Consider the following 22,163-nt stretch of genomic DNA (forward strand, 5'->3'; position numbering starts at 1 on the left):
TGCATGGCTCAACGAAGGCAAAGTTTGACGCATTGGTCCAATGTTAAAATGCTCACCACAGAGGTCAGGGCCATCTGAAAGCTGTATATTCTGGGTGTTTTAACAGTTTATAAGAGGTTTATAACAGGTGTATAACAGTAAGGTTCTCACCACAGAGGTCAGGGCCATCTGAAAGCTGTATATTCTGGGTGTTTTAACAGTTTATAAGAGGTTTATAACAGGTGTATAACAGTAAGGTTCTCACCACAGAGGTCAGGGTCATCTGAAAGCTGTATATTCTGGGTGTTTTAACAGTTTATAAGAGGTTTATAACAGGTGTATAACAGTAAGGTTCTCACCACAGAGGTCAGGGCCATCTGAAAGCTGTATATTCTGGGTGTTTTAACAGTTTATAAGAGGTTTATAACAGGTGTATAACAGTAAGGTTCTCACCACAGAGGTCAGGGTCATCTGAAAGCTGTATATTCTGGGTGTTTTAACAGTTTATAAGAGGTTTATAACAGGTGTATAACAGTAAGGTTCTCACCACAGAGGTCAGGGTCATCTGAAAGCTGTATATTCTGGGTGTTTTAACAGTTTATAAGAGGTTTATAACAGGTGTATAACAGTAAGGTTCTCACCACAGAGGTCAGGGCCATCTGAAAGCTGTATATTCTGGGTGTTTTAACAGTTTATAAGAGGTTTATAACAGGTGTATAACAGTAAGGTTCTCACCACAGAGGTCAGGGTCATCTGAAAGCTGTATATTCTGGGTGTTTTAACAGTTTATAAGAGGTTTATAACAGGTGTATAACAGTAAGGTTCTCACCACAGAGGTCAGGGTCATCTGAAAGCTGTATATTCTGGGTGTTTTAACAGTTTATAAGAGGTTTATAACAGGTGTATAACAGTAAGGTTCTCACCACAGAGGTCAGGGTCATCTGAAAGCTGTATATTCTGGGTGTTTTAACAGTTTATAAGAGGTTTATAACAGGTGTATAACAGTAAGGTTCTCACCACAGAGGTCAGGGCCATCTGAAAGCTGTATATTCTGGGTGTTTTAACAGTTTATAAGAGGTTTATAACAGGTGTATAACAGTAAGGTTCTCACCACAGAGGTCAGGGCCATCTGAAAGCTGTATATTCTGGGTGTTTTAACAGTTTATAAGAGGTTTATAACAGGTGTATAACAGTAAGGTTCTCACCACAGAGGTCAGGGTCATCTGAAAGCTGTATATTCTGGGTGTTTTAACAGTTTATAAGAGGTTTATAACAGGTGTATAACAGTAAGGTTCTCACCACAGAGGTCAGGGCCATCTGAAAGCTGTATATTCTGGGTGTTTTAACAGTTTATAAGAGGTTTATAACAGGTGTATAACAGTAAGGTTCGCACCACAGAGGTCAGGGTCATCTGAAAGCTGTATATTCTGGGTGTTTTAACAGTTTATAAGAGGTTTATAACAGGTGTATAACAGTAAGGTTCTCACCACAGAGGTCAGGGTCATCTGAAAGCTGTATATTCTGGGTGTTTTAACAGTTTATAAGAGGTTTATAACAGGTGTATAACAGTAAGGTTCTCACCACAGAGGTCAGGGTCATCTGAAAGCTGTATATTCTGGGTGTTTTAACAGTTTATAAGAGGTTTATAACAGGTGTATAAAAGTAAGGTTCTCACCACAGAGGTCAGGGCCATCTGAAAGCTGTATATTCTGGGTGTTTTAACAGTTTATAAGAGGTTTATAACAGGTGTATAAAAGTAAGGTTCTCACCACAGAGGTCAGGGCCATCTGAAAGCTGTATATTCTGGGTGTTTTAACAGTTTATAAGAGGTTTATAACAGGTGTATAACAGTAAGGTTCTCACCACAGAGGTCAGGGTCATCTGAAAGCTGTATATTCTTGGTGTTTTAACAGTTTATAAGAGGTTATAACAGGTGTATAACAGTAAGGTTCTCACCACGGAGGTCAGGGCCATCTGAAAGCTGTATATTCTGGCAAGACCGAAGTCGGCCAGTTTTATCTGTCCTCCGCTGGTGACCAGGATGTTCTGGGGTTTCAGGTCCCGGTGAACCACACGGTGTGAGTGCAGGAAGTCCAACCCCTGCAGCAGCTGGTACATCATATCCTGTAAGGACAAACGGACATTCAGACACAGTCTTAACAGGTACAACATGACACATGGACACTGAGAAAATACACCTGATATCCCTGGCAGAGGGTTCAATGGTTCAGCATCATTGGTTTCTCTTCTAAATCAACCATCAACAGACCTCAGAACACTGAAAAGTCCCACAGAGAGAAGTTAAATCACTGAGGCCTTGTAGGCAGTGTAGCAGCCTGTCGACTAGGAAAAAAGAGAGCGTGTCCCTTTAAAGCCTTTGTGTGGCAGATGCTGATAACTGACACGACTGTGGAGAGAGAGCAGAGCAGGAAAGACATGTTGCTGTGGGGAGTAGTTCTTATCTGTGTTCCAAATGGCACCCTATTCCCTATAAGCCCTGGTCAAAAGTAGTGCACTACAAAGGGAATAGGGTGTCATTTGGGATGCAACCTTGATCTGTTGGTGGTGGGCCTCTCTCTCTGCCTCCTTCCCTGCCCACCCTGCAGCTGTCTGGGCCGAGCTGAGGAGGATTGATCATTGTAGATCCACTAGTTCAAGCTGTAGCCAAGGACGGCCCCACAGGCCCCACAGCGGCCCTAATACCCACAAGCACTCAGTCCGGGGAGAGAGAAAGAAAGGAGAAAGAGAGAGAGAGAGAGAGAGAGAGAGAGAGAGAGAGAGAGAGAGAGAGAGAAAGAGTCTGAGAGGAGGGATAAACGGCCATTTCCTCATTCTGGTGGAAACTCTCAGCCCAGCCACAACAACATAAGGACTGAGGGTGATAGTGGCAGTGGGGGCTGTTTGAGTGATAGAGACAGAGAGATTGGGGCAGATTAAAAGAGAAAGAGAGGGAAAGAGAAATGGAGAGGGAGAGAAAGAGGGGCGCTTTCACAGTTGCGACATGAATCGGCCTGCTGCTGGGGTTGCAGCAGGCGGCGGTGCGGCGTACCCCCCCGAAACCCGTCGCCAAGACCTCACAAGTGACATGGACCTGGGCCCGCGCGGGGCTCCATTCACTGACCCTAGCAGCTGGTGAGTGATTAAAAGAGCTGAAACAATGAGCTGCATACTCAAGAAGAAAACATTAGCAAACGGCGCGGGGTGACCAGGGTCGAGGGGAGGGGACTAGAGCCTCTCACAATGCACGGAATAGGGACAGGACCCTGGATGTGTGTCTGTGTGTTAGAGAAGATACAGGGCAGAGGGAATATGTGTGTGTGGCAGGCCAGAGAGTGTAAACAGGCCTTCCTTTTTGAATATCCATCCACCCGTGACCTAGCAGGTCAACAGACAGGGGCAGAGGCAGTTATTTAGGGAGCTGACACAATGGCACCGCCCCCATGAGTTCCTCTCTGTTTGCTTTAAATGGCCATTTGCGACATGTTTCCTTTCAACAGCATTTCCTACAAAACCCCAATTATCTCAGAAGTGTGACTCGAGGACAAACATACAAACAACAACCATGCCCCCTCTATGCTCCATCTCCTCTCTCCTGTTTCAGTTCATTCATATAACAGTCATACATGATGCAAGTGAAGATTCATGACGCAGAGTTCATCCATTTTAGTTGCAAATAGCAGTGAATAGCTTGTAGGGCTGGGGATAATGTCAAACTATCAGACTGACATTAATATCTAATCTCCCATCTGCAGATAGTATGCAAAAAAAACCTGACTTGATGCAAACCAATGTCACAGGAGGTGACACAGAGCAACAGGTTACCCAACAACCTAACCGTCTATGACAGCAGTTCAGCCAGAGAAAGCTGGCTAGGAAGCACAAGGCAAGCGACCAAAGCCCCCCCAAAAAGAAGTGTACCCAAGAAAAAAAGACCTGAAAAAAGTAACCCACATAAAAAAACAGTCAAAACATTGCTTCTCTGAGTGCAGACCCTTTTCTCATGCTAATAAGCAAGAGGCGGCCATATTGTTTATTGTAGCTGGGCACAATACAGGACATCTGCCAGTTAGCGTTAGTGTAATTCCCTCCCTATGCTTCATTAACCAGCCTTTTACAGGCCTGGAGACGGGGGACAGATGAGGGTTCTGGGGGGGGGGGGGCAGCGTCAGACCAGTCGTACTCCCCAAGGCAGGGGGAGAGAGACCGGCCGCTTGATGTCCTTCCAGCTCATTTGATTCCCGGGGTCTCTTTCATCAATTACCATGCGGTGGGTCTGACTGGAGGCCTGAAAGGGGTCAGGAGGAGTGGATGGACAGGCTGGGCGAGGGTGAGATGGGCAGTGGGGGTTGGAGGGGTGGGCCTGTGTGGGCTGGAGGGGTGGTCTGCAATCTGGTGTCCTCTGGTCTGGAGGGGTGTAAATTAAGTAGTTGGGGGGCCGGGGTTTGCAGTGTCCACTGTCATGGAAATAAAAGGGACGGTGCCGCTGTCATCATGCACTTGATCGTTATCCATTGTCCCTCATCCCTCCAGATGCTGTTTGGATGTTGAGAATGAATGGGGGAGATCTCACTCCCACCCAACAAGTGGTTTTCCATGCTTGCTTTGGAGTCTATGTGGTTCGGCTGAGTATGCCTCGATGGTAAAGCTTGCTTCAACAATACATATCCAGTCGACTTGATCTTACATGTTTGGCTATTCCACAAAACAGCTGCATTTTGAAAAGCTACACTGATGTAGAGTATATGAAAACACCACCCATAGGGTTCACGTTAGCTCATAGACCATACAGCTGACCATTTGCTGTGAACAGAGAATAGTCACAAGGTTAACACTAAGGTCTATTAAATATCATCAGGTCAGCTCTGACACCTATTACAGCTGAGGAGTCATCGCAACATTAAGCCCTGTCACAGGAAGCGGAACACAGCACCTATCTGATTGACAACATTAGAGAAAGAGGAGACAGGAATCCCATTGGGAAATACTTTTTTCAGGTATTTTTTTCTTGGGTACTCTCCCCAAAGCCAACACCTCCTTTGGCCACCTTTCCTTACAGTTCTCCGCTGCCAATGACTGGAACGAATTGCAAAAATCGCTTAAGCTGGAGGCTCATACTTCCCTCACTAACTTTAAACATCAGCTATCTGAGCAGCTAACCGATCACTGCAGCTGTACATAGCCCATCTGTAAATAGCCCACCCAATCTACTTACCTCATCCCCATATTGTTTTTATTTACTTTTCTGCTCTTTTGCACACCAGTATTTCTACTTGCACATCACCACCTGCTCATCTATCACTCCAGTGTTAATTTGCTAAACTGTAATTACTTCGCTACTATGGCCTATGTATTGTCTTACCTCCTCACGCCATTTGCACACACTGTATATAGACTTTCTTTTTTTTCTATTGTGTTATTGACTGTACGCTTGTTTATTCCATGTGTAACTCTGTGTTGTTGTTTGTGTCGCACTGCTTTGCTTTATCTTGGCCAGGTCGCAGTTGTAAATGAGAACTTGTTCTCAACTAGCTTACCTGGTTAAATAAAGGTGAAATTAAAACAAAATTAAGAAGAGGAACACCACCCAGCAGACTTTCGACCAATCTCGTTCATGTTGTCATGCTGCGTCACGCGGTTGCTAAGCTAATCTTCATGCAATTCTCAAAGTCAGGGTATGAATCAAGAAACCTGCTTATTTTCCTTAAAAGTATGTAATGTCACTATTCCAAAACTATATGATATGATAGAGAACAAAATAATTCTCTCATATCTCGGAAAAGATTTGTAATATTGCACCCAATTGACTCCCATTCACTCCTTGAAGGAGAGCTCTACTTGTCACAGAATTGCACCATGCAGCTCATTGACGACGCATGGGCTATGTACACAACGTTTCCCATTTCCTCAAAAGTCCTCAATCAGACAGCCCCAAATGTGTTCGCATTCGGTGAAGGGTTGAGGAGGTACTCAGATCCAGACTACGGTTAAGAAACACAAGCTGCTTTACGAAATGAAAAACAATAGCAGCATTCAGTTTAATAGTAAAACAATAGTCTAGCTATCTTTTTCTCTCCCTAGAGTATAGAAAAGTCTTTAAATGTGTAGTCTTGCTCAACCCTCACACTTTCCCCACTGCATTTCATAGCCAGGTTCTGTAGCCAAAGTACTAGCCAAGTCTCCCTCTTTTCCTCAGAGAAACAGCTTGATTCTAGCAATTATCATTCATGTATTGGCGGACTGCATTTTACACATTGGTGACTCAGACATGGATTCAAGCACAGGGGACTTGGAACTTGATTCTGACTCGAAGTTTAGTGACTCAACAGCATCAATGGGCAAAACAGTCATTATTAGCTCCAGTTCAAAGTCATTATCCCCCATTCTACTAACATCAGAAGCCTCCTCCCTAAGTTTGTTTTATTCACTCCTTTAGAACACTCTGCCAACCCTGATGTCCTAGCCGAGTCTGAATCCTGGCTTAGGAAGACCACCAAAAATCCTGAAATTTCTATCCCCAACTACAACATTTTCCAACAAGATAGAACTGCCAAAGGGGGCGGAATTGCAATCTACTGCAGAGATAGCCTGCAGAGTTCTGTCATAATATCCAGGTCTGTGCCCAAACAATTCGAGCTTCGACTTTTAAAAATCCACCTTTTCAGAAACAAGTCTCTCACCGTTGCTGCTTGTTATAGACCCTCCTCAGCCCCCAGCTGTGCCCTGGACACCATATGTGAATTGATTGCCCCCCATCTATCTTCAGAGTTCGTACTGTTAGGTGACCTAAACTGGGATATGCTTAACACCCCGGCTGTCCTATAATCTAAGCTAGATGCCCTCAATCTCACACAAATGATCAAGGAACCTACTAGGTACAACCCTAAATCTGACCAACTTGCCCTCTAAATACACCTCTGCTGTCTTCAACCAGGATCTCAGCGATCACTGCCTCATTGCCTGCGTCCGTAATGGGTCTGCGGTCAAACGACCACCCCTCATCACTGTCAAACGCTCCCTAAAACACTTCAGCGAGCAGGCCTTTCTAATCGACTGGAAGGATATTGACCTCATCCCGTCAGTAGAGAATGCCTGGTTGCTCTTTAAAAGTGCTTTCCTCACCATCTTAAATAAGCATGCCCCATTCAAAAAAAAATTAACTAACAGATATAGCCCTTGGTTCATCCCAGACTTGACTGCCCTTGACCAGCACAAAAACATCCTGTGGCATTCGGCATTAGCATTGAATAGCCCCTGCAATATGAAACTTTTCATGGAAGTCAGGAACCAATATACACAGTCAATTAGGAAAGCTAAGGCTAGCTTTTTCAAACAGAAATTTGCATCCTGTAGCACTAATTCCAAAAAGTCCATGAAGAATAAGAGCACCTCCTCCCAGCTGCCCACTGCACTGAGGCTATGAAACACTGTCACCACTGATAAATCTACGATAATCGATCATTTCAATAAGCATTTTCTATGGCTGGCCATGCTTCCACCTGGCTACCCCTACCCTCACCAACAGCTCTGCTACCCCTGCAGCAACTTGCCCAAGCCCCCCCCCCCTTTCCCCCCCGCTTCTCCTTCACCCAAATCCAGACAGCTGATCTGGATGCAAAATCTGGATCCCTACAAATCAGCTAGGCTAGACAATCTGGACCCTCTCTTTCTAAAATTACTGGAACGAATTGCAAAAATCACTGAAGCTGGAGACTCATATCTCACTCTCTAACTTTAAGCAGCAGCTGTCAGAGCTGCTTACCGATCATTGTACCTGTACACAGCCAATCTGTAAATATCACACCCAACTACCTCATCCCCATATTGTTATTTATCTTCTTGCTCTTTTGCATCCCAGTATCTCTACTTGCACATCATCATCTGCACATCTATCACTCCAGTGTTAATGCTAAATTGTAATTATTACGCCTCTATGGCCTATTTATTGTCTTACCTCCCTACTCTTCTACATTTGCACACACTGTACATAATATTTTTCTATTGTGTTATTGATTGTATGTTTGTTTATGTGTAACTCTGTGTTGTTGTTTGTGTCTCACTGCTTTGCTTTATCTTGGCCAGGTCGCAGTTGTAAGTGAGAACTTGTTCTCAACTGGCCTAACTTGTTAATAAATAAAGGTGAAATAAAAAATGTAAAAAATACTTCTGGAAATCAGCATGGCTGCGGCATCTTTGGAACGTTAATGACAATGGCAATGACATGACCGAGTGACGGAGGTGCAACCCATACTACTTTGCCAATACTTTGCAGCACCATCTGGTGATTGTGCTTCTCTCTCTCTCTCTCTCTCTCTCTCTCTCTCTCTCTCTCTCTCTCTCTCTGCGCTTGTGTGTTTCTGTTTTGTGTGTAATGTGCAATATCTATGTAGGCCGAGTTAGGAATTTGTTCTATATTATTGTTAATTGTTCTATATCATTGTTATATATGTTTGTTATATTCTTCTGTTGGGAAGAGAATAGGATGTTATGCAGGAAAATCTGTTAGGATAAGGATATGTGTGTTTGTTCACATGGAAGTCAGTGATTTATGTTTACTATAGATTAATGAGGCAGTACAAATGTGATGCAATAGTTTGTGTCGGGGGCTAGGGTCAGTCTGTTATATCTAGAGTACTTCTCCTGTCTTATCCGGTGTGAATTTAAGTATGCTCTCTCTAATTCTCTCTCTCTTTTTCTTTCTTTCTTTCTATCCATCTTTCTTTCTTTCTCTCTCAGAGGACCTGAGCCCTAGGACCATGCCTCAGGACTACCTGGCCTGATGACTCCTTGCTGTCCCCAGTCCACCTGGGTGTGCTGCTGCTCCAGTTTCAACTGTACTGGAACCCTGACCTGTTCACCGGACGTGCTACCTGTCCCAGACCTGCTATTTTCAACTCTCTGGAGACAGCAGGAGCGGTAGAGATACTCTGAATGATCGGCTATGAAAATCCAACTGACATTTACTCCTGAGGTGCTGACCTGTTGCACCCTCTACAACCACTGTGATTATTATTATTTGACCCTGCTGGTCATCTATGAACATTTGAACATCTTGGCCATGTTCTGTTAAAATCTCCACCCGGCACAGCCAGAAGAGGACTGGCCACCCCTCATAGCCTGGTTCCTCTCTAGGTTTCGTCCTAGGTTCTAGCCTTTCTAGGGAGTTTTTCCTAGCCACTGTGCTTCTACACCTGCATTGGTTGCTGTTTGGGGTTTTAGGCTGGGTTTCTGTACAGCACTTTGTGACATCAGCTGATGTAAGAAGGGCTTTAGAAATACATTTGATTTATTGATTTATTGATTGATTGATTGATTGATTGATTGATTGATTGATTGATTGATTGATTGTGACTGTCACAGTTGTCGTAGTGATGAGACCAAAACGCAGCAGGTATGTGTATGCTCATCTTGACGTTTTAATAAATTCAAAATGAACACCAAAATAACAAAAGAACGAACAATCAACAAAACAGTCTGGCAAGGCACAAGGCTAAACACAGAACAATCTCCCACAAATGACAAACACACCCTAATATATGGGACTCTCAATCAAAGGCAAATAGACAACACCTGCCTTCAACTGAGAGTCCCAACCTCAATTAACCAAACATAGAAACAGACACACTAGACTAAACATAGAATACATGAAAATCAAACAGTGCCCAAAAACCCCGGAATACTTAAATCAAATGCCCCTTCAACAAACACACCACCCCGAACCACATAAAACGAATACCCTCTGCCACGTCCTGACCAAACTACAATGACAATTAACCCTTATACTGGCCAGGACGTGACAGTGACTAAAATGTGACTAAAATGAAAGGGAATTTAGTTGACTAAAATGGCCCAGTGTTTTCATCATTTTGACAATAACTAGACTAAATCATATTCAAATAACAAAAATGTGACTAAGACTTAATGATATTTCAGTCAAAATGGCTAAGACTACATTTTTTAAAAAGAGAGCCAAAAATTACACTGGACACATGTGCTGCCCTTCAACAAGCCTGAACGCTTTCTGATATTTGGGAGTTCCATCCTCTCTGTTCCTGTCTGGGCCAGGGCAGAAATATTCCCTGGATACTCTGCAAAAAACAAGGTCCACATACGGTGCCTTCGGAAAGTATTCAGACCCCATGACTTTTTCCACATTTTGTCACGCTACAACCTTATTCTAAAATTGATTTAAAAAATATTTTCCTCATCAATCTACATACAATACCCCATAATGACAAAGCAAAAACAGGTTTATAGAAATGTTTGCAAATTTATAAAAAGTTAAAAATTGTTGAGACCCTTTGCTATGAGACTGTAAATTGAGCTCGGGTGCATCCTGTTTCCATTGATCATCCTTCAGATGTTTCTACAACTTTATTGGAGTCCACCTGTGCTAAATTCAATTGATTTTGACATGATTTGGAAAGGCACACAACTGTCTATATAAAGGTCCCACCGTTGACAATGCATGTCAGAACAAAAACCAAGCAATGAGGTTGAAGGAATTGTAGTGCTCCGAGACAGGACTGTGTTGAGGCACAGATCTGGGGAAGGGTGGCAAAAAAATTCTGCGACATTGAAGGTCCCCAAGAACACATTGGCCTCCATCATTCTTAAATGGAAGAAGTTTGGAACCACCAAGACTCTTCCTAGCGCTGGCCGCCCGGCCAAATTGAGCAATCGGGGGAGAAAGGCCTTGGACAGGGAGGTGACCAAGAACCTGATGGTCACTCTGACAGAGCTCCAGAGTTCCTCTGTGGAGATGGGAGATCCTTCCAGAAAGACAACCATCTCTGCAGCACTCCACCAATCAGGCCTTTATGGTAGAGTGGCCAGACGGAGGCTACTCCTCAGTAAAAGGCACATGACAGCATGCTTGGAGTTTGCCAAAAGGCATCGAAAGGACTCTCAGACCATGAGAAACAAGATTCTCTGGTCTGTTGAAACCAAGATTGAACTCTTTGGCCTGAATGCCAAGTGTCACGTCTGGAGGAAACCTGGCACTATCCCTACGGTGAAGCATGGTTGTGGCAGCATCATGCTGTGGGGATGTTTTTCAGCGGCAGGGACTGGTAGACTAGTCTGGATTGAGGGAAAGATGAACGGAGCAAAGTACAGAGAGATCCTTGATGAAAACCTGCTCCGGAGCGCTCAGGACCTCAGACTGGGGTGAAGGTTCATCTTCAAACAGGACAATGACCCTAAGCACACAACCAAGACGATGCAGGAGTGGCTTCGGGACAAGTCTCTGAACGCCCTTGAGTGGCCCAGCCAGAGCCCGGACTTGAACCAGATTGAACATCTCTGGAGAGACCTGAAAATAGCTTTGCACCGACACTCTCCATCCAACCTGACAGAGCTTGAGAGGATCTGCAAAGAGTAATGGGAGAAACTCCCCAAATACAGGTGTGCCAAGCTTGTAGCGTCATACCCAAGAAGACTCAAGGCTGTAATCACTGCCAAAGGGGATTCAACAAAGTACTGAGTAAAGGGTCTGAATACTTGTAAATGTGATATTTTCAGTGTTTTTTTATTATACATTTGCAAAAAACTGTTTTTGCTTTGTCATTATGGGGTATTGCGTGTAGATTGATGAGGGGGGGAAAAACATTTTAATCCATTTTAGAATAAGGCTGTAACGTAACAAAATGTGGAAAAAGTCAAGGGGTCTGAATACTTTCCGAATACACTCTATTCATAGACCTAATGAGTACAATTTACAATTCAACTGAGAAGTTTCCCCTAGACACTAAAATCTGTGTTTGTGTTTCACCCTCCAATGGGGAAGGGTATTAAGTGAGGGTAATCTGATCCAAGATCTGTATCAATCCCAGCAGTAACGTCAGACTCACCTTGATTGTTTCAGGTGGCACCCCAGGATCAGGGGCTTTCTCTAGGTATGTGGTCAGGTCCTGGTCAACATGCTCAAAGACCAGGGTCAGCTTGGTCTCGCGGTCGGTCCGAGACACAGTACACACATCGAACAGTCTGCAGAGAGAGAGGCAGAGGAGGAGAGTGAATACTGCTGCTTAGCATTGTTACGTGAGTCTGATATTATGATAACACTTATATAAAAGTCTAATCTATAAAATGCTTATAAAGGGTTTATAAAAGGTTTGTTTGTAGTTCATTAACCCGAGTGGCGCTGCGGTCTAAGGCACTGCATCACAGAGCTAGAGGCGTTACGACAGACCCTGGTTCGATCCAGGGCTGTATCACAACCGGCCGTGATCGGGAGTCCCATAGGGCGGCGCACAATTGGCCCAGCGTCGTCCGGATTAGGGTTTGGCCAGTGTAGGCCGTCATTTTAAATAAGAATTTGTTCTTAACTAACTTGCCTAGTTAAATAAAGGTGTAAAAAAATAAAATAATAATAAATAAATCAGCAAATCGGTGTCCAAAAATACCGATTACCGATTGTTATGAAAACTTGAAATCGGCCCTAATTAATCGGCCATTCCGATTAATCGGTCGACCTCTAGCTAGGGCCATTCCCCCCAGAAATGTCCGGGAACTTGCAGGTGCCTTGGTGGAAGAGTGGGGTAACATCTCACAGCAAGAACGGGGAAATCTGGTCAAGTCCATGAGGAGGAGATGTACTGCAGTACTTAATGCAGCTGGTGGCCACACCAGATACTGACTGTTACTTTTGATTTTGACCTCCCCTTTGTTCAGGGACACATTATTCCATTTCTGTTAGTCACATGTCTGTGGAACTTGTTCAGTTTATGTCTCAGTTGTTGAATCTTGTTATGTTCATACAAATATTAAGTTTGCTGAAAATAAACACAGTTGACAGTGAGAGGACATTTCTTTTTTTGCTGAGTTTACATTGTTATTCCTCTAAAGTTAAAGACTGATGATTTATTGCACTTATAACCTCTATTGACTTATTTTTTATTTAATTTAACCTTTATTTAACTAGGCAAGTCAGCTAAGAACACATTCTTATTTTCAATGACTGCCTAGGAACGGTGGGTTAACTGCCTTGTTCAGGGGAAGAACAACTGATTTTTACCTTGTCAGCTCGGGGATTCAATCTTGCAACCTTGCGGTTAACTAGTCCAACGCCCTAACCACCTGATTTACATTGCACTCCACAAGGAGCCTGCCTGTTAAGCGAATGCAGTAAGAAGCCAAGGTAAGTTGCTAGCTAGCATTAAACTTATCTTATAAAAAACAATCAATCAATCATAATCACTAGTTAACTACACATGGTTGATGATATTACTAGTTTATCTAGCCTGTCCTGCGTTGCATATAATCGATGTGGTGCGCATTTGCGAAAAAGGACTGTCATTGCTCCAACGTGTACCTAACCATAAACATCAATGTCTTTCTTAAAATCAATACACAAGTATTTTTAAACCTGCATATTTAGCTAAAAGAAATCCAGGTTAGCGGGCAATATTAACCAGGTGAAATTGTGTCACTTCTCTTGCGTTCATTGCACGCAGAGTCAGGGTATATGCAACAGTTTGGGCCGCCTGGCTCGTTGCAAACTATTTTGCCAGAATTTTAAGTAATTATGACATAACATTGAAGGTTGTGCAATGTAACAGCAATATTTAGACTTAGGGATGCCACCAGTTAGATAAAATACGGAACGGTTCCGTATTTCATTGAGATGATAGTTTCCGGATTCGACCATATTAATGACCTAAGGCTTGTATTTCTGTGTGTTTATTATATTATAATTAAGTCTATGATTTGATAGAGCAGTCTGACTGAGCGGTGGTATGCACCAGCAGGCTCGTAAGCATTCATTCAAACAGCACTTTTGTGCGTTTTGCCAGCAGCTCTTCGCAATGCTTCAAGCATTGCGCTGTTTATGACTTCAAGCCTATCAACTCCCAAGATTAGGCTGGTGTAACCGATGTGAAATGGCTAGCTAGTTAGCGGGGTGCGTGCTAATAGCGTTTCAAACGTCACTCGCTCTGAGACTTGGAGTAGTTGTTCCCCTTGCTCTGCATGGGTAACGCTGCTTCGAGGGTGGCTGTTGTCGATGTGTTCCTGGTTCGAGCCCAGGTAGGAGCGAGGAGAGGGACGGAAGCTATACTGTTACACTGGCAATACTAAAGTGCCTATAAGAACATCCAATAGTCAAAGGTATATGAAATACAAATCGGATAGAGAGAAATAGTCCTATAATTCCTATAATAATGACAGTCTAAAACTTCTTACCTGGGAATATTGAAGACTCATGTTAAAAGGAACCACCAGCTTTCATATGTTCTCATGTTCTGAGCAAGGCACTTAAACGATAGCTTTCTTACTTGGCACATATTGCACTTTTACTTTCTTCTCCAACACTTTGTTTTTGCATTATTTAAACCAAATTGAACATGTTTCATTATTTATTTGAGGCTAAATTGATTTTATTGATGTATTATATTAAGTTAAAATAAGTGTTCATTCAGTATTGTTGTAATTGTCATTATTACAAAAAAAAGGAAAAAAGAAATTGGCCGATTAATCGGTATCGGCTTTTTTTGGGGTCCTCCAATAATCGGTATCGGTATTGAAAAATCATAATCGGTCGACCTCTAGCCCTAGCCCTCACCCTCCGATCCAACAGGTCCCAGACGTGCTCAATGGGATTGAAATCTGGCCATGGCAGAACACTGACATTCCTGTCTTGCAGGAAATCACGCACAGAATGAGCAGTTTGGCTGGTGGCATTGTCGTGCTGGAGGGTCATGTCAGGATGAGTCTGCAGGAAGGTTCCTACATGAGGGAGGAGGATGTCTTCCCTGTAACGCACAGCATTGAGATTGCCTGCAATGACAACAAGGTCAGTCCGATGATGCTGTGACACACCGTTCCAGACCATGACGGAACCTCCACCTCCAAATCGATCCCGCTCCAGAGTACAAGCCTCGGTGTAACGCTCATTCCTTCGACGATAAACACGAATCTGACCATCACCCCTGGTGAGACAAAACTGCGACTCGTCAGTGAAGAGCACTTTTTGCCAGTCTTGTCTGGTCCAGTGACGGTGGGTTTGTGCCCATAGGCGACGTTGTTGAGGCCTATAAGCCCTCAGTCCAGCCTCTCTCAGCCTATTGTGGACAGTCTGAGCACTGATTGAGGGGTTGTACGTTCCTGGTGTAACTCGGGCAGTTGTTGTTGCCATCCTGTACCTGTCCCACAGGTGTGATGTTCGGATGTACCGATCCTGTGCAGGTGTTGTTACACGTGGTCTGCCACTGCGAGGACGATCAGCTGTCCTTCCTGTCTCCATGTAGCGCTGTCTTAGGCGTCTCACAGTACGGACATTGCAATTTATTGCCCTGGCCACATCTGCAGTCCTCATGCCTCCTTGCTGCATGCCTAAGGCACGTTCACGCAGATGAGCAGGGACCTGGGCATATTTCTTTTGATGTTTTTCAGAGTCAGTAGAAAGGCCTCTTTAATGTCCTAAGTTTTCATAACTGTGACCTTAATTGCCTACCGTCTGTAAGCTGTTAGTGTCTTAACGGCCGTTCCACAGATGCATGTTCATTAATTGTTTATGGTTCACTGAACAAGCATGGGAAACAGTGTTTAAACCCTTTACAGTGAAGATCTGTGAAGTTATTTGGATTTTTATGAATTATCTTTGAAAGACAGGGTCCTGAAAAAGGGACATTTCTTTTTTTGCTGAGTTTATTCTCACCATCTATGACAAACCATATTTTTCCAGTGCAAACTGCCTTCTGAAATATGGAGAAAGCACACTTGTTAGGATCTCTAGTATCATTCCAAACCTGAGAGAGATCTAATCTATTTAAATCATTAAGATTCAGTTAGGGAAGAAATTCCTTTATAGTGTCAGGTAACTGTCCAGGCTAGTTTAACTAACAGTTTGAAAGAATGCGAGCAATGCTTTCACCTACTGGGGCTTTGTTGGCTAAACGAAAGGAACCAATCTGAAATGACTCCTTACTCCTGAATGATCAACATTTTGGCAACATGATCTCCTAGCCATTATTCCAGTGAAATTACACTGCTTTAGAGTATGTGTGGAATGGTGCAGTACAGTAACCAAAACAAGATCACTTGAGAGTTGAACACCTTGTCAAAGAAATTGAATTGGAATTCTCGTTCTTAAAAACATGCAACTGCAACCTACCAGGGTTTGAATCCAGGTCTCCTACATGCCACAAGACCCCTTAGCCCGCTGAGCTAAAGCCTTAACCAATATATTTGGGAGCAAATGCAACTCTTCAGGTCTAAGAAAAGGTGACTCATCAAGCGAACGTAGTTATGACCTATCTCCTTCAGGCATGTTTTGATTTCTGACCACAAAACTAAACCTATCCTTCAGCCTCTATCCTGACAATGCCAATGATAATGTTGTAGCTACATTATATGACTTTTACGAGGGAAACCCTTGGCAACTCCTGAGCATCCAACACAATACATCAACTTGTGGTTGTATTTTTACAGGGAAACAAAACGAGCCCAAACATCCAGATTATTCTGGCAGTTGTGTCAGGGGCAAGCTTTGGTGAAAAGCCTAGAGAAGACGGCCAGTGTCTTCCTCAAAGAGCCGAGGACCACAACAAACATTCCTCCAGGAGCACCACGGCAACGCGTGATGCGCCATGGCAACTGAAGCAGGAACTGCCCATGACTAACCACCAGACGTTGTTGGAGCAGCATCTCTCACCACGGCAACCAACTAGTGTGTGAAAGGAACATGGATGGAATCTATCCACTCACTGACATTGCTCTATCATTATTTCAATGGCACTATGGGGCCAAGACGGTCTGAATGCCACATTGCGTTCATGCAGTAATTCTTATATTTAATTTTAAATATTTAATATTTACACTGAAATCCATATTTCAATTTCTTCTAATATTTTGAAAGTCAACAGCACTGCAGTAATAACAGTAAAATTGCAGTTCATGTCTGTGTAATCTCTGTGAATTGTTTTGAAGTAAAGCATGGGAAAGCCGCCCCACCAACTCTTAAGGAAGGTAGTCCTTTTCTTTCTATGCACCGCGCCACGCCCCCCTTGTACTGTTATCAAAGGTTTGTAAGGAGGGATTCTTTCAAAGTATTATAACCATACGCCCATGATGTCACAGAACGAGCGAGCCTCCTGGTTGGAAACGCAAGGTTAAACGCTCCTCAGAACCGTTATTGTTCTGCTACAATGCAGCCTCTCGCCAGACACTGAACATATGGGATGACTAATGGGCGTCATTCTAAAACATCCAGGGGTTGGCAGGCCTGTAGTTACACAGTAGGTCCAGAATGCATCCTGCTCAGTGTCAGCTCGCTCCCATGCTGTTTAGCTTTACAGATATAGACCAGACCAGACCCCCTTTGGTGTGGATTCAAACTTGGGCTTATGTATACATTCTTAGAGAAAAAGTGCTATCTAGGCCCTAAAAGGGTTCTTCAGCTGTTCCCATAGGACAACCCTTTGAAGAGCCCTTTTGGTTCCAGGTATTACCCTTTTGGGTTACATGTAAAACCCTTTCCACAGAGGGTTCTACGTGGAACCCAAATGGGTTCTACCTCAAACGAAAAAGGGTTCTTCCTGGAACCAAAATGGATTCTCCTATGGGGACAGCCAAAGAACCCTTTTGGAACTCTTTTTTTCTAAAGGGGTAGGGAACCACAACTTTACAGAATAGACAGATTAGATGCATACCATAAAGTATAGGGAGTCAGGGCACATTTTGTGTCGTCATTTCATGAAACTCAATCTGGGGAACCTTCGATACGTGGAATCTCAATTGAGAATCTATTCATTTATTCAGTTTAAGAGAATAATGATGCACTTTGAGGCTGTGGTGGGACCAGCAGGGCATAGAATAACATTTGTATTATTAAAACGTTTCCATTAAGCTTTTAATCCAAAAGCACTCAAAAGCTAAATGGCAAGGTTAGACCTTGAGCAGGGCCGGTAAATGACGTGGTTTCCCTGACGGACCGAACTGACCTCCAAACTGACCCATGGGAGTCTACAGCTGCAAGCATAACAACCTTTTTATGTTGTCTTGTGGCCTGGATGACTAAAAACAACACAGTTTATATCCCCAACTCTTGTAGGATACTGGAATGGGGCAAAATCACTTCTTTCTTCATTTTCATTCCTAACAGCAGTTCATTTACTTTTCTGGGAAATTTCACTCAAACCAGCAATGGGAATGACTTTACCCATGACTAATCTAGTGAACAGACATCACCCAAGAATGTCTGTCACAGGTACTGCACACAAATAAATCTATCAAGTTGTATTACCACAGTTTGATCCATAATACCCATAAATCCAAGCGGGCAAAAAGGAAATGGTTCCAATAATTTTTCCATCATTCATTTTTCCCATAGGGGATTTTAGAAACACCTAAAATAAGGTCTGTGTTTCGTGTAGGCTTACCCTGGTGTGACATTTCGATAACTGTGTAAATCTCTCTAGGACAAGGTGACTTTTATCAATATTTTCGCCTGGATTTACCCCTCAAAAATGAAATGCTAATTACCTTACATAATGATCTGGGCGAGACTGCCGAATCGAGGCGAACGTAAGAATCTCTGGATTAACTATCTAATGGAATGTACATTTAGTAATAAATAAATTATCAAATTTTTCTCAATTGACAATTCTGTGAACTGTCTTGTGCAAGTTTTAAATTGACACAATACCTGTTAGCAAAGGTTTCAGCTGGAGATGACGTGCAGGAGCTTGCAGGGATTTGTAGTCTTGCATGATGTCTACTTTGATTCTAATTAGCATTTTCGAATCTGTGCGTAAATCGAGCTGAATATATTGATAAAAGTCACCTTGTCCAAGAGATATTTACATGGTTATCAAAACATCACACCAGGGTAAGCCTACATGAAACACAGCCCTTGTTTTAAGTGTTTCTAAAATTCCCTATAGGAAAATGAATGGTGGAAAAACAATTGGAACCATTTCCCTGTTTGACCGCTAAGTATTATGACACCTCCACTGTGAGGCCCTATAGAAACACCAGTATCAAAAGGTGTTTATAGTTACAAAAGTACAACTTTTCCAAATGTCAATAAGACAATAGGCTAAGACGGCAGGGTAGCCTAGTGGTTAGAGAGTTTGACTAGTAACCAAAAGGTTGCAAGTTCAAATACCTGAGCTGACAAGGTAAAAATCTGTCGTTCTGCCACTGAACAACCCACTGTTCCTAGGCCGTCATTGAAAATAAGAATTTGTTCTTAACTGACTTGCCTAATTAAAAATAACTCCATAAGCCTCTGCAATACATCCCAAGGAGGCAGATACTGTATATCTGACATTATATAGATGTATATCTGACATATGCAAATTAGATACACTGAGTGTACAAAACAATATGACATAGACTGACCAGGTGAATCCAGTTGAAAGCTATGATCCCTTATTGATGTCACTTCAATCCACTTCAATCAGTCCAGATGAAGGTGAGGCGACAGGTTAAAGAAAGATTGTTAAGCCTTGAGACATGGATTGTGTGTGTGCCATTCAGCGGGTGAATGTGCAAGACAAAATACTTAAGTGCCTTTGAACGTGGTATGGTAGTACAGTAGGTGCCAGGTGCACCAGTTTGTGTCAAGAACTGCAACGCTGCAGGTTTTTCACGCTCAGCAGTTCCCCATGTGTATCAAGAATGGACCACCACCCAAAGGACATCCAGCCAACTTGACACAACTGTGGGAAGCATTGGAGTCAACATGGGCCAGCATCTCTGTGGAACGCTTTCAGCACCTTGTAGAGTCCATGGCCCAACAAATTTTGGCTATTTTGAAGGCAAAAGGGTGGGGGCTGCAACTCAATATTAGGCAGGTGTTCTTAATGTTTTGTACACTCAGTATATATATAGACATTATGCAGCCATTTAAAGAGAGAAATACCTGGAGTTATAAGAGCATGAAGAGATAATGGAACTCCTGGTAGAGGAGAGGCCCTTGTTAGATGCACCAGTTCCATCTCTGCTTACCTGACCACGTTGGGGTGTTCAAATGCCTCCAGTTGCCTCAGTACCGCCACCTCACGGATGGTCGAGAGGGGCATCCCTTCCTCCTCCGTCTGTACCCGAACTCTTTTTAGGGCTACAAAGCGTCCCGCGTTGTTCAAATCTCGTGCCTTGTACACCTTTCCGTAAGCACCTTCGCCAATCTCGGCGACGGGCTCGTATCTGTGTGCTACACTTTCATTGTCCATTTTTGCTGATTTTTTTTCTTGTTGAGAATATTGCGGGGAATCCGACGAATGTGAAGAGCCAGGGTTTTTACAAAGCCATCCTCACATAACAGAGTTGTTGGCACGTGCAATGCCTAAATCAGAGGAAGACAGAGGTTGCAGAGGTAAACATCTTATATGTCTGCCTGTTTTTGGTCAAACGGAGGTCCAGGTAGGCTACAACACTGTGTCATCATTCCGACTATGAACACTAGAACCCCCAATGCGTTCGACTTGATCCACTCCCACTTCATTACGCGCATGAACCTCATGTCCTTCTAGCAACCTCACACATCTGGCATCTCTAAAACAAGGACATTAACATTTAATCACTTTTTCAGAAGTTCTCTAAGTGCATAAATCAGTCCATAATACAACAATAACGTAATACTTATGTTCATGCGTATAATGCGGAATTTGTAGACGAATGAGTTAGAAAAAAAGCAAAATAACTTGAAAGAACAGAATATAAAATATAAAGCAAAATTACTATATAATATGCACAAAAACATCCAGGCTACGATATCGTTTTCCAAATGTGACCAGTCTAATAATGATGGTTTATTATAGGCGACAAGCTGTTGCGAGCACGTGGTTGTTTACCGACTTGTATTGTCTAAACTTCCTATAGTCCATTTAAACACATATCTCTCCCTTTCCATGGCATTAATAGTTATGGTGTAATAATGCAATTTTATCGCAGTTTTTTGCACGGCAGATTTTTTATTTTAATTGAATGTGTTATTTTTATTTTTTTAATAGTCTACATTAATGAAAAAGGGAATGCACCAATTTAATTTGTAAAAGAACACAATAAGGACATGCATGCAAAATACATGTTTCTAACCCAAAAAGTAAAATATGAACATTTCAGCCTACCTTATTTCATGTTATCAGTGAAAGTCGCAACATTGGTCGTGTCCATGAAATGATAAAACATTCCTCCTTTGGATAAATGTTCAAACTAACACACAGCACATCACATATCCCACACAGGTAGTCTGATGATGCACGTTTCTCTAACCCCCATCCCTCAGCAGTAAGCTACCACCTCTTCAACTGCAGCTCAAGCAAAGCAGTAACTATAATACCGGGGTTTGGGGGGGGGGGGGCGTTACAGAAAAACACAGTTCCTACTGCAACTTTTTTGGGGAGGTCATAGGACAAAAGCTTGATATATTCTCTAAGCCATGCTCTTCTCATTTTTAACGCTCTTTTTTCCCATTTTTGTCTGTGAGCTCCGTCTCTTCTTCGCTTTCCCACGCTGGCTGAATGTGCCTTGACCCCCTTCAGAGAAGTTTGACACAGAGCAGGAACATTTCCGCATTCCTCCCGACTACAAAGGCTAACCGCCTCCTTTTGCCCTCCTTGGTTCTTTATCATTCATAGTTCTCTCTCGGTTTTGTCTCAGTGTCAAAACCAGCAGCACCACAGGGGGGGAAAGCTGCGCAGCAAGAAAAGTGTATTTGATGGACCAGTCGATCTATCCGGCCATTGAAAACTATTCGTTGACAATACACCAGCGGGGAAGCAGGGTGACAAGCTCGCCTCTGGCCCATAAGGTCAGGTTCAAGGACCAGTGGCTTGGGTTGTGTCGGGGTGATTCTCCCAAAGCGCTCCTTCGAGGGTGCTCGGTTTCACTGCTTCATCCAAACGTGAGATGCCAACTGCACACGTGAGAGATAGTCCATAGCTTTAAATGGTATGGATTTTGGAAATAATAATGAAATATGTAAATGATCAAATTAAAATGGATAATCCATTAATCCAATACATATTATTATCATTCATGGCGCAGAAATATAAATATTATTAACATATTTGTATTAATGTCTGCATATTTCAAAGTGGGATGGTAAGTGATTTCTCAGAAACTATTTTGAGATGACTGTTAGATCTATCAGTTGTGACAATAAGATTTATAATTATAAATATTTTACATTCAACATTTAACACTTTCTTTTTGTTTTATGCATGACATTGATATTCTGT

General features: G+C 42.9%; 1 protein-coding gene across 2 annotated transcripts in view; it reads right to left on the minus strand.

Moving 5' to 3' along the window:
* Positions 1 to 21,178, minus strand: part of cdk6 (cyclin dependent kinase 6) — a 166,056-nt gene extending 144,878 nt beyond the window's left edge. The window contains exons 1-4 of one of the 2 annotated variants that reach the window (NM_001146617.1): positions 21,051 to 21,178; positions 19,930 to 20,266; positions 11,829 to 11,964; positions 1,936 to 2,103 (exon numbers count right to left, since the gene is read on the minus strand). In NM_001146617.1, coding sequence (NP_001140089.1) covers positions 1,936 to 2,103; positions 11,829 to 11,964; positions 19,930 to 20,153 — 528 coding nt within the window. In that variant the 5' untranslated portion in view covers positions 20,154 to 20,266; positions 21,051 to 21,178. Of the gene's footprint in view, positions 1 to 1,935; positions 2,104 to 11,828; positions 11,965 to 19,929; positions 20,436 to 21,050 lie in introns of those variants that run through there. The other variant, XM_045693645.1, reaches the window with a different exon arrangement.
* Between the last annotated feature and the right edge of the window lie 985 nt (positions 21,179 to 22,163).

This window comes from Salmo salar, chromosome ssa14, assembly GCF_905237065.1.
Source record: "Salmo salar chromosome ssa14, Ssal_v3.1, whole genome shotgun sequence".
In the NCBI taxonomy this organism is placed as follows: domain Eukaryota; kingdom Metazoa; phylum Chordata; class Actinopteri; order Salmoniformes; family Salmonidae; genus Salmo; species Salmo salar.